General features: G+C 48.3%; 1 protein-coding gene across 1 annotated transcript in view; it reads left to right on the top strand.

Annotated features, from left to right (window-relative positions):
• Window positions 1-283: 283 nt before the first annotated feature.
• Window positions 284-12,668, top strand: part of A2ml1 (alpha-2-macroglobulin like 1) — a 41,972-nt gene continuing 29,587 nt past the window's right edge. Inside the window, exons 1-10 of the mRNA XM_051203539.1 lie at window positions 284-300; window positions 3,357-3,540; window positions 3,885-4,047; window positions 4,532-4,584; window positions 7,864-7,884; window positions 8,732-8,891; window positions 9,119-9,203; window positions 10,133-10,259; window positions 10,800-10,914; window positions 11,414-11,523. Of these exons, the coding sequence (XP_051059496.1) occupies window positions 284-300; window positions 3,357-3,540; window positions 3,885-4,047; window positions 4,532-4,584; window positions 7,864-7,884; window positions 8,732-8,891; window positions 9,119-9,203; window positions 10,133-10,259; window positions 10,800-10,914; window positions 11,414-11,523 (1,035 nt within the window). The remainder of the gene's footprint in view (window positions 301-3,356; window positions 3,541-3,884; window positions 4,048-4,531; window positions 4,585-7,863; window positions 7,885-8,731; window positions 8,892-9,118; window positions 9,204-10,132; window positions 10,260-10,799; window positions 10,915-11,413; window positions 11,524-12,668) is intronic.

The following is a 12,668-nucleotide window of genomic DNA, read 5'->3' as shown; positions in this document are numbered from 1 at the left end:
CTGGAGATTAAATTCGGACTGTCAGGCTTGATGGCAACAAGCTCCCTTATTTGCTGAGCCTATCTCCCCAGCCCAAGGAGCTTTAGTTTTTTCTCAGTGGCTACAGGATACTGCTACCTGTTAAGATGACAGCTTGCTCAACCAAATCTGTGTTATTGGGCCCTGTATAGACAGAACTCTGTGTTTTCTAAACATCGTAATCCAATTTGTCTCTGCGTCCTTTGGGGAGTTGTCTCTTGCCAGCTCCACGGGTGTCCAGCTGGGTTGCCAGTCCTAGTACGCCATGGGCCTGGCCTTGGGGTGAGCAGGAGGCACGGGCCCTGCTCAGAACAGCACCTTGGCTACAAAGACTGATTCAGGGAGAACGAAACGAGTAAGCGGAGGAACGGAGCTTTTGCCAGTTGGAGCCACAGAGCTACAAGAATGTGCATTGTGGACCCAGCCGCCATCTTCTTTAGGTTTCGTGCAACGCCTGAGCGCACAGCATAAAACAGTCTGGCCTGAGAGTAGGAACTTTGGAGAGGCGAGGCCTGTCAGCCTAAGCCCAGATCATTAATCGTCTTCAGTTGTTCTGGTTCTTTTCATTCTTTCTTCATGTCTGAGGTGCCCCAGTTACTGGAAGCCTTTTTTGTTTAAGTTGTTTTGATACAGCTTGATCGTTGTGCAAGAAAGCATCCTCACTGATTTATAGCCCACATAACCTATATTATAAAGAGATGAAGTGGCTGCATTTCCTACTCCCTCCCCATAAGATGCATTCCAGACTAGAAGTTGCAGAGGCAAAGATGCAGAGGCACACCTTTAAGGCTTTTGCTGCTTGTGGCCAAGTTGCTCTCAGCACACACACACACACACACAAAATTTATTTTTTTTCTCTAGATCTACATATATCCCTATTTTCACACAGTCACACCAATACTAAATAGCATTTAAAAAAAACAAAAACACAAACAAAACAAACAAACAAACAACAAAAAAACCCAACCTCCTAATTAGGACCTGGAGGGTGAAGCTAGCTTAGTCCATAGAGTGCTTGCTTAACGTGCACAGAGGCCTGGGTTGGGTCCCAAGCACCACATATGCAGGCATCTCAAAAGAAGACAGAAGTACCTAATTAGAGGATCATTGCTTCCCTCCCCACTTCCTTCCCTCCTTCCACCCTCCCTCCTTCCCTCCTTCCTTCCCTCCTTCTTCCCTCCCTCCTTCCTTCCTTCCCTCCTTCCCTCCCCACTTCCTTCCCTCCTTCCCTCTCCCTTCCCTCCTTCCCTCTCCCTTCCCTCCTTCCCTCTCCCTTCCCTCCTTCCCTCTCCCTTCCTTCCTTCCCTCCTTCCTTCCCTCCTTCCACCCTTTCCTCCTTCCCTCCCCGCTTCCTTCTTTCGCTCCCTATGTCTCTCACTCTCTTCTGTAGCTTTTTTTTTTTTGACTCTTTGACTCTTGTGTGGGGGGCACCACCCGCCCCCAGTAAATCACACACAGAGTCTTATTCTTTCTTATGCCCAGCCTTAGCTTGGCTTGTTTCCAGCCAGATTTTCTTAACTTAATTATCCCGTCTACTTTCTGACTCTGGGCTTTTGCCTTTTTCTATTTCTGCATAGCTTTCTTTACTTGGCTAGCTGTGTGGCTAGCTCGTGGCTAGCTGTGTGGCTAGCTCGTGGCTAGCTGTGTGGCTAGCTCGTGGCTAGCTGTGTGGCTAGCTCGTGGCTAGCTGTGTGGCTAGCTCGTGGCTAGCTGTGTAGCTGTGTGGCTAGCTCGTGGCTAGCTGTGTGGCTAGCTCGTGGCTAGCTGTGTGGCTAGCTTGTGGCTAGCTGTGTAGCTGTGTGGCTAGCTCGTGGCTAGCTGTGTAGCTGTGTGGCTAGCTCGTGGCTAGCTGCGTAGCTGTGTGGCTAGCTCGTGGCTAGCTGCGTAGCTGGGTGGCTGGCCCCTTGCACCCTCCTCTCCTCCTTTTCCTCTCCTTGGTCTTGTCTCCCCAGATTTCTTCTCCTATTTATTCTCTCTGCCTGCCACCCAGCACCACCCCCCCACCCCCCCACCCCCCCCACCCCCGCCTAGCCTTCCTCCTTCTTAGCCATTCGGCTCTTTAATTAGACCAGGTGTTTTAGACAGGAAAAGTCACACAGCTTCACTGAGTTAAACAAATGCAACATAAAAGAATGCAACACATCTTTGCATTCTTAAAAAAATGTTCCACAGCATAGACGGATGTGACACATTCTTTAATATTCCACAACCCCCTTTACCTCCCCTTTCTTTCCTTTTTGAGACTGGGTTTCCTGTAGCCCGAGCTGGCTTCAAGTTCACAACTCACCTGAGGCCACCCTTAAATCTCTGATCATCCTGCCTGTCCCTAAAAGTGCTGGGTTTTCTGGCACCAGCCACCATACAGGGCCATCTTGGCTGTCCTGCACTGATCCTGCAGGGCTCCATGTCCCCCAGTGTGCTTAGCAGAATGCCGAAGAAGCGGAGGAGATCACAGGAGAGCGTGACTTGGGAATGAACCCAGAAATTAAAGGAGGAGTCCAGGGTGTCTGCAACTTCACCTCCAGGAATACTCAGCCTCTCCCAAAACTAGTGTTAAGGACTGGCTGGACCAGTATGAATGTTCTAGAAAGAGTCAAGAAAGGGAGCAGTGGCCCTACCCTGCTCTCCCTCCTCAGCCTGAGGCATGGTAACTGATTGGCCAGTGTTCAGTCTTGTTGCACACACCACCTGGGTGTTTGATTTAAGCGGAACACCAGGAGCAGAGCTCCCGGTTCCCGATCCTGGGCAATCTGGCTCACTCACAGAGATGCAGGCTCTACTCCTCCTGGGAACGCTGGCACTATTGCCAGGGGCAGCAGGCCTGTGTCCGTGAGTTAAGGGTGTCAGAGTTGACTGGGGGTCATCAGAGTTGACTGGGGCCGATGGCTTTTTTTTTTTTGCCTGTCTTTCTCACGCATAAACGTGCACCAGAGAAGACACGCCCACGGGTTCCTTTGCTTTCTGTATCCCCTTCACTGCTTTGCTAGAATGAAAAGCTGAGACACTAGACTCGAGCTTAACAACAGCAATGCGATACTATTACAATGGGAAAATGTGTAGGCTCTTCGTATCCTGTTTTCTGTGACAGGCCTAACTTCGTCCTTGATATTCCAGCCAGGCTTTTGCTCTTAGTGGAGTCGCTGGGGAAGCTGGGAGGCTTAGGGCAGGACACTGAGACCTGTTCTCTCCTTTATTATAACTAAACAAAAAATAAGTTTCGTGAAGGCAGGGGCTTGCTCTGCTTGGCTAGTACTGCTGGTTGCTTCTAAGGGAAAGGATTAGCTTTTCACTGAAGGATGAATCATCAGTGCTCTGAAATTCTTTTTCTCCCTCAATAGAAAGTACTTGGTGACAATACCAGCCCAGCTTGCCTTCCCCTCCACACAGAAGGTCTGTCTGGATCTGAGCCCTGGGAACTGTGATGTAAAATTCACTATCACCCTGGAGACCAAGGACAAGACACAGAAGTTGCTAGAACATTCTGGATTGAACAAGAAGAACTTCCGTTGTATTTCATTTTCAGTAAGTGCTGACTGGGCCCTAAAGCTCCTGGTCTCCTCCCAGGATGCTCACCGAAGTCCAACTTCAAGTATGGTTTCTGCTATGGTGCTTTGGCTGCGTTTGTCTGGTCTCCGCTAAACTTTAGTTCTGGGTGCGAGTTTACCCACAATTCCTTTGCCCTCCCGCCTCTTTGAGTTCATCCTTAGCCTCTGGTAACACTGCTTCTCTTCTTTAGTGTTGTCTTAGGACCCCTCTACCCCCATTTGACTTGGTTCTCTCCATCTCTTCTCCCACTGCTGGGCTAAGACCTTTGATTACGGCCCCCAATACCCTACTCCTCCCCAGAGTTCTGCTCTCCTGCCCAGGTCCCCCCACCGGCTGGTGGCATGGAGGAAGTGGCTTCCATCCGAGTGTCAGGAGTTGGGAAGAGCCTCGGGTTCGAGGAGGAGAAAAAGGTTCTAATTCAGAGGCAAGGGAGCGGGACGTTTGTGCAGACTGACAAACCTGTCTACATCCCGGGCCAGCAAGGTAAGACACTCGTGTCTAGGGACAGGCAAGACCAGGAGCTTACAGAACAAGGAGGGAGAGGACAGGGAAGTCTGGCAAGGAAGTGTTCTGGCCTGATTGTGAGTCTCACTCTAGCAAGAGCGTAAATGGAGTCGCTGATGCTTCTGGGTGTCTAAAACAAAGGTCCTGTGTGTCCCAGTGGGTGTGTGGGTGTCAGGTGCAGATGGGTTAATGGTTCTTGTGGGTAAGAAAGTGGCCAGTGTTTGGCTTGAACCTCTGTTCTCCTGTCGATTTTCATTGTGGGTCATTCCACTCTGAGGACTGGAGAGAAGCTAAGACACTGTGATCTTCTCCTTTCTCTCACAATGAGAAACAAAACATCCTGCCCTCTCCTCAACCTAATGGGGTTTTCCCCAACTCAGAAATACGTTTGAGGAAATAAAACGGGTGGAGGATCGATTCTGGGAGGGAACCCTCTTCGCTAATTATGCCCATTTCTTCCTAGTGTTTTTCAGAATTGTCACCATGAACAGCGACTTCATCCCAGTGAATGACAAGGTAAGAATTTAGCCGGAGGAGGTAAAGGTGCCCAGTCACTGAGAACGGAGAAGAGAAGGGGCTGAGGGCTGCAGAACACATTCAGGAAGTAATCCTAGCCTCGGGCACCAGTCCACAGATGCCCAGCCCTGTCTGTGGGAAACGGCAAAGGTGACTGGTTTTCAGCCGCAGGTCCACAAGCCTGTTAGCATGACTTCATTCCTGAGAGATGGCTGCGTTTGTTTTAAAAAGACTTTTCATAGCAGGGCGGTGGTGGCGCTCGCCTTTAATCCCAGCACTCAGGAGGCAGAGGCAGGCGGTCTACTGAGTGAGTTCTAGGACAGTCAAAGCTACACAGAGAAACAAACAGAACAAAACCAAACCAAACAAAAAGGACTTTTCGGGTTGGAGAGATAACTCAGTGGTTAAGAGATAGTTGCTGTTCCAGAGGACCAGGGTTCAATACCCAACACCCACCTGGTAGCTCACAATCTTCTGACTTCAGTACCAGGGGTCTTGACATACTCAGACCTCAGCAGGACTTGCATGCATGCAATGTGCACACACGTGATGCACATGCATGCATGCGGGCAAAATGTTCATACACATACAACAAATAAATCTAAAGGAGAAAACCTGAAAGATTTTTCTTCAGGGATGACACCAAATGCCTTTGTAGTTCAAATATTAAGACATTGGGACTGTCGATGTAGCTCAGTGGCTGGGCTTTTGGGTTTTGTCTCCAGAGTGTACACACACATACACACACACACACACACACACAGAGAGAGAGAGAGAGAGAGAGAGAGAGAGAGAGAGAGAGGTAAAACAGGGGTATACTTAATAAAAAGAAAAAATAAGACTTTCCACTTCTACTATTTTTTAAAAATTAAGAGGCAATGCCAGGCATGGTGGTGCATGCCTTTAATATCAGCACTCAGGAGGCGGATGCAAGCAGATCTCTGAGTTTGAAGGACAGCCTGGTCTATGGAGTTAGTTCCAAAACAAAAACAAGAAAATTTAAGAGGCAAGATAATAAATAAGATAATTTATAAAGTAGTCAGTTTCCTTCTGGCAAGATTGAAAGTGGAAAATTGAAAGTGTGGTAACACTTGGCAGATACACCCCAATATTCCTCCAACTCAATCCTTAACACCATATCATGTCTTTTCCTAAAGTCTTTATTTTTCATGTTGTGGGATACGGAACCCAGGGTCTGACCAATGTTAGGCAAGCACTCCCCCAAGGAACCACACTCTGGTCATAAGCTTTTATAACAGGTTTGATCTTGGGTTTTGCTTTGTTTTGTTTAATGAGCTTTGGTCCTTACTCTTTGATGCTCTCTACAGTCTTCCTGTGTGTTCACGTGGGACTTAAATGCAGGAAGGGTATTCTTTCTGTTTTCTGTCTCTGTGACTTCAGAGGTCCCTTTTCCCGTGTTACAGCTTGTTACAGGTTGGCAGCCATAACCACATTCTTTCCCGACAGCCTTTTAGTCTCTCTTTCCTACCACCAGTAACCCTTCTGTAGTTTGGGATACTAGTGGGTATTGATTTCAAAACTGCAAGTGCTGTATCAACCGGTGCTTAGACTCTACTGCCCCCTGGGGGTTGATCTCATTAGCTACCCCTGCCACATTTCCTTTCCTCTACCCAGATTGCTGAAAAGATTGTGGCTTTTGTTATAAGGCTTGATTTCTCTTCTAAAATGACTTCCCTCCACCCTCCCTAACCCATTTACATAGGTCCTTCTAGGTTGAGAACTAACATTAACAAAAGGATTTTTTTTTTTTAACCAAGAATGACAAGTTTAAAGAACATAGTGATTTACACTTGGGAGGTAGAGAGGGGACAGGAAGATTAGGAGTTCAAGGCCAGCTTCAGCTACATAGTGAGTTGAAGGCCAGCCTGAGCTACATGAGATGTCATCTCCCTCCTCCACCCTCAAATAAATAAAGGACGCAATATTTATACCTAGACCTACTAACGTACAGCGGAAACGGGCCAGTGAGATGGCTCAGTGAGTAAAGGTGCTTGCTGCCAAGCTGATGACCTGAGTTCTTCAGTCCTTGGGGTACACATGGTGGAAGGAGAGAACCAGCTGTCCTCTGAAACACTCTCTTTCTCTCTCTCTCTCTACACACACACACACACACACACACACACACACACACACACGTAAATATAAGAAAATATAGCCAAGGCAAACTGATGATTGCTCCACTAAATCCCTCCCAGAAGCCTCTGGCTAGCTGGCCTCCTCCTGACTCTTGGCCCCTGTGTTAAGAAAGTACTTTGTCATCTGATGGTGTTCTTTCTCTGGGACCTGTAGCTATCCATAGCAATAAGAGTGATATTTGTATCCTGGCTGTCTAAATATCTCCGGGTCTGTGTCGCTTTATTCTTAGTCTTTTGGCTCTTAAAATTGTATTTAAATTACATTTTATGTGTGCACATGTGAAAGCCACAACACATGTGTGGAGGTCAGAGGACAGGCTACAGGAGTCAGTCAGTTCTCCTGTTCTGCCTCGTGTGTTCTGGGGAATTGAACTCAGGTTCAATTTTGGCAGCAAAAGCCTTTACACACTGAACCATCTCTCTGCTCACTGCCTGCCTCCCCCCACCCCCGCCCCGCCCTGCCCCGCCCCATTTTGGCTTTTGCAGAGTTGCAACTCTTCCTTGCTTATGTCATCCATGTATGTGTTTAGGGAGGGTTAGCATCACATGGCACTTACCCGAGAATCAAAGGCATGCACTGTCTTGACTTCACCCAATTTTCGGAGTTAGATGTAAACTGGCGTCTTTTAAATAGCTGAATGCCTTCTCTGAGCCCACAACTACAAAAGTACAGTGTTAGCATCCATTTATCAACCTTCAGAGGAAACTGCACAAGACCTTTCAGTGGGCCACTTTTAAACCTTTGTTTAAAATAATTTGACCATTAGTGAAGGTGAGGTCATTGCTGTCCACAGGCTTTGGGTGTCAAAAGAAGGTGACAGGAAATGACTTGCTCCCAAGAGGGGGCTTAAAGTGGGGGAGTCCTGGGCGCTAACATTTCCCTTCAGGGACTGGAGCTGCAGTTCTTCAAGCTTTTTAGGACTGGTGACCCTCTGAGAAAGAGGGTCTCTCTTTCTCTACGGGATGAGTCTTTGACCCCAGTGTTGCCCTTCTCAGGGTACAAAATAACCAGGTAGAAGACAGGTAACCCTCAGAAGGGGAAGAGTCCTCTGTCCCCGGCGCTTTTAGGAAACATACGGGGCAGCCAGCCTACTAACCTGTGCTCTCTGGCTTCCCTTTCTAGTACTCGATGGTGGAGCTGCAGGTAAGCAGAACAGCCCTTCTCCTGGGAGCTGGGGAAACTACTTGAAGGCAGGAACTATGCATGCTTGGAGCAGAGTTTCTAGACTGTGCCCCAGCACCAGGAAGCCACAGGTCCACCCACACTCTTCCCATTGTCTTATGTCCCCTGACCTGTGCACTCAGACTGAAATCTCCATCTATAGGGACACCAGGCCCTGCCCTGACCCCTCTGTGTGCAACATCCACTCTGCCACACAGCTGTTTGTCCCTGTTTGTCTCAGGTCGTAACACCTTTCGGACAGAAACTCAGTAGCTGAATGACCACTCAAACAGCTTTGAGAAATGTCCCAAGATGCAAGGCCAATGTAAAGAAATTGTGTTTTTAGACAAAATCACCCATGTTTTAGGCAGCTTCCAATCAATCCGTTCCCTCAGCCTTGTTTCTTAAGAAAGACTAAACTCGAGCAAGTCCTGAGGAGTGGGGCTTTGAAGTTTGTCTAGTTTCTTAAGCCTACATAAACTCAAAGAGAAAAGGCTCTCTTGTGAATGAGGCTGGATTTACAACAACAAAGTCATAAATCACACAGAGAGCTACTTTTTTTTTTTAAACAATCTTTATTTTTTGATCCCTTGGCATGGGAGTTAAAGATGGCCGTGAGCCACCGTGTGAGTGCTGGGAACCGAACCCGGGTCCTCTGGGAGAACAACCAGTGAGTGATCTTAACTGATGATCCAGCTCTCCAAACCCTGCCTCTTTTTCCTGGATGAAGCCTGATGAGCCCTGGGTAGGATTTCTTCCGCTTTTTGCCATGCAGACCTTGAAGCCAAGGAGCCAGCCACATGTGCCACTTCTCTTTGTTTGGACACAGGACCCAAATAACAACAGGATTGCACAGTGGCTGGAAGTGGCACCCCAGCAAGGCATCGTAGACTTATCCTTTCAGCTGGCACCAGAGGCAACCCTGGGCACCTATACGGTGACAGTGGCTGAGGGCAAGACCTTCGGCACGTTTAGTGTGGAGGAATACGGTAGGTGTGGGGACAAAGGCACAGTCTTGGTTCAAAATCAGTAAAGGTAACGTCAAGGGGAAGGGATTGTTCATGGTTTTCATCCGTGCTGAGTCTAACTTCAAGAACATTAACTTTAAACAGCACGCCAGTAATTGACTAGTTAATTACATTATTGCTATTCCCACACTGCTGTATTACTTACTAGTTATGCCAGGACCTGGAGTGTTTCTTTCTACTCTCCCCAGTGCTGCCGAGGTTCGAGGCAGATGTCTTGGAACCAAAGCAATTATCGACCATGGATGAAGTCTTCTCTGTAAAAATCTGTGGCAGGTAAGTTCTCAAGCTTTGGCGCTGGTGATGAAGCTGAATGAGAGAGGAGGCTTTATGTAGGTAGGGGGTGGGGGAGGAGGGCTTATGTAGGGGGGGTGGGGGAGGAGGGCTTATGTAGGGGGGGTGGGGGAGGAGGGCTTATGTAGGTGGGGGGTGAGGGAGGAGGGCTTATGTAAGTGGGGGGTGGGGGAGGAGGGCTTATGTAAGTGGGGGGTGGGGGAGGAGGGCTTATGTAGGTGGGGGGTGGGGGAGGAGGGCTTATGTAGGTGATTTGATGTGGCTTGGATTCATCCAGGAAATTTTATAACCACCCATGTCCTTTCACTTTCCGTTATTAATTTAGACAAGATTATAGATTTAATTTCTACTTTGCACCCAGTACACAACACTGATTCCCCTGGGGAAATAAAAGAAAGGAGCCCTGGGTCTGGTAGTACAGGTCTGTCTTCTCCATTGCTAGGGAAACAGAGGCAGAAAGATTGAAAGTTCAAAGTCAGCCAGGGCTTGCTGCAGAGAAATTTCAAAGCTGTCCCAAGCTCATCATAAAGAAACAGGGAAGAGCTGCGTGCGGGTGGGAGAGGGTGGCTCAGTGGCGGTTCAGGGCTTGCATAGCATTTGCAAAGCTCTGGGTTGAATCCTCAGTACCACAAAAGAAAGGGAAGAGGGGAAGGAGGGAGAGATTCAGGGAGGGAGGGGGGAAGGGAGGAGAGTGAGACCTCTGTGTCCATGTGCTTGAGGGTAATGGAAACACTCAGGCTCTGAGTAAGGAAGGGAAGAAAGGAGCTGGAATGACTGACAGAGTCTGAGACGGGAGTGTGGGATGGAAGCCTGTGCGTGCGTGCGCGCGTGTGTGCGTGCGTGCGTGCATGTATCTCAGGGAGTTTCAAAACTGTGTACTTGTGGGTTTTTGTTTGTTTGTTTTAAATCAGGTATACATATGGAAAGCCTGTTCAAGGGGCAGTTAAGGTCTCCGTGTGTCAGAAGGCATACACTTACTGGTACGGAGAAGCGGGCCAGGGACAGCTACCTGACAAATGCAGAAACCTCTCAGGACAGGTGAGCAACTGGATTGAAGAGAAAGCTTATCCAGGTGTCTTTTACAGCATCAGTAAACACCAGCATAAAAAAGTTCATAGTGAAAGCTTTGCTGTTGTTGGTGGTGTTATTGGTGGTGATGGTGTTGGTGATGGTGGTAGTGGTGGTGGTGTTTTTGCCCAGATTCTAGTCGAGAAGTACCACTCCTCACCAGAATGCAGTTTCTCAGTCTGCACTGGAGCCAGCAAGTTAGCCTCAACCCCGAAAGATTCACATTTCCAGTTCCCTTCCTCTTCTCCTAACTGGGAGTTGCAAGGATGTTGTGCGACAGCCTGTGTACTGTATATATTCTCTGTGTAGCCCTGGCTGTCCTGGAGCTCACTTTGTAGACCAGGCTGGCCTCGAACTCAGAGATCTGCAATGGTATATTCTCATGTCCCTGAAGAGTTTTCTGTCTTGAAGAAACAGAGGCATGGAGATTATCAGCCAAGGGCTTCTATGACACATTGTAGAGTTGAAGCAGGGCTTAGGGTGTTTGTCTCTCTCTGATTCCCTCCACAGACTGACAAAGCAGGGTGCTTCTCCGCTTCTGTGGACATGTCTACCTTCAACCTCACTGGATATATGTACAGCCACAGCATTAGCATTGTGGCTTCAGTGGTGGAGGAAGGGGCAGGTAAGAGGGGTGCTGCTCGACTCATGAAGAAATCAGGGGGAGCAGTGAGCTGGCTCAGTGGATAAAGGGGCCTGCTGCCAAGCCCAGGGACCTGAGTTCAATCCCTGAGGCCCTCATGGTGGAAGGGGAGAATCAACTCCCATACACCATGGCGCACATACAACATCACACAAACACACAAATTAAGTAAATAAATAAGATGTGAGCTGCCAATAAATAACAAAAAAGAAAAGAAAAAGGAGGAGAAGGAAGCGTAGGAGAAGCAGGGAAAAGGGGGGACCCTGCTCGTAGTCCTTAGTGCAGGGAAATCCCAGCCATTCCTGCCATCTGTTGCCTACCTCTCCCTCCTCCCCCAAAGTTTGGGGAGAGAGAGTTGATTTGTTTTGACATTTGATCAGCTTCATATTTCCCGTGACACCATCGTTTCTGGAATTTTATGTTCAACAGGAAGATGAGGCTACCAGGACTTGGGACTTGACACATCTGTTTCCCTCTGCAGGACTGGAGGCCAATACCACCCGGGACATCTACATTTCTTCAAAGATGGGATCCATGACCTTCGAAGACACTAATAATTTTTATTACCCCAGTTTCCCCTTCAGTGGGAAGGTATGCTAATTTGTCTTCGCATAGACCCAAACAAGCCAACCAACCAAGCAACAACCATCAGATACACTGAGCTGAATGAGCCGTTCCCGCCCCCTTCCTGCTGTCCCAAGCGCTTTGCGTCCCTTTGCGTATTTAATCTTTACAATACTCTTATGAGGTTGACACTGTCATTTGGCCCCATTTTACAAATGGCAGAACTGAGGCAAGAGAAGGTAAGTGATTTTCTATAGGCTCCTCACTGCTAAGTCATTATGATTAATCCATCTGCAGTGAGCATCTTAATTTCTTTTTTGGTGCCTTCAACATCAGATTGAAATTTTAGGCCCTTCCTAAGACTAGAGGTGGTGTCATCATCCTCTTTCTAAAACTTTATTATTAATTTATTTTGGTGATTTTCCTGCATGTGTGTCTATACATCACTTGTGTGCCTGGTGGCTATGGAGGACCACAGAGTATGTCGGATTCCCTGGAACTGGGATTATATGGTTGTGAGCTGCCATGTGGGTCCTGGGAACTGAAACCCGGTCCTCTGGAAGAGCAGCCAGTGCTCTTAACTGCTGAGCCCTCTCTACAAACCCCAGAGTCTCCTCTCCTGATGTCCAGATCTTTGAACTTAGGAGTCACAATGCATCTTGGGGGGGGGGGGTGCTCCAGTGTCTGGGAAAGATCAACACCAGAGTTCTCAACAGAGAGCCATTTTCAGATCTTTAATCTTACCCTTAGAGATCTGACTGAATTTCCACTCCCTTGGGAGGCTTCTTCCTCCTCCTTCTCCTCCCTCTCTTCCCCTTTTTTGTTCTTCTTGGTTTTTTGTTTGTTTGTTTGTTGTTGTTTTGAGAATCTGGATGCTTAGCCCAGGTTGGCCTTGAACTCTGAGTCCTCCTGTCTCAGCCTCCTAAATACTAGGGTTACAGACCACCACCACAGCCAACTGCTTATCTTCCTCCCCCTCACCCCCCACCCCCCCATCCCCCATTCCCCCCCACCCCCCACCCCCGCCCTGGGACTGGGTTTCTCTGTGTAATAGTGTAATAACCCTGGCTGTCCTGGATCTATCTCTGTAGACCAGGCTGGCCCTCTGAATGTACTGAGATTCACCTGCCTCTGCTTCCCTGCTGGGATTAAAGGTGTGTGCCACCATCACC

This window comes from Phodopus roborovskii, unplaced genomic scaffold (genome assembly GCF_943737965.1).
Source record: "Phodopus roborovskii unplaced genomic scaffold, PHOROB, whole genome shotgun sequence".
NCBI lineage: Eukaryota > Metazoa > Chordata > Mammalia > Rodentia > Cricetidae > Phodopus > Phodopus roborovskii.
This window is presented reverse-complemented; position numbering and strand designations above follow the sequence as displayed.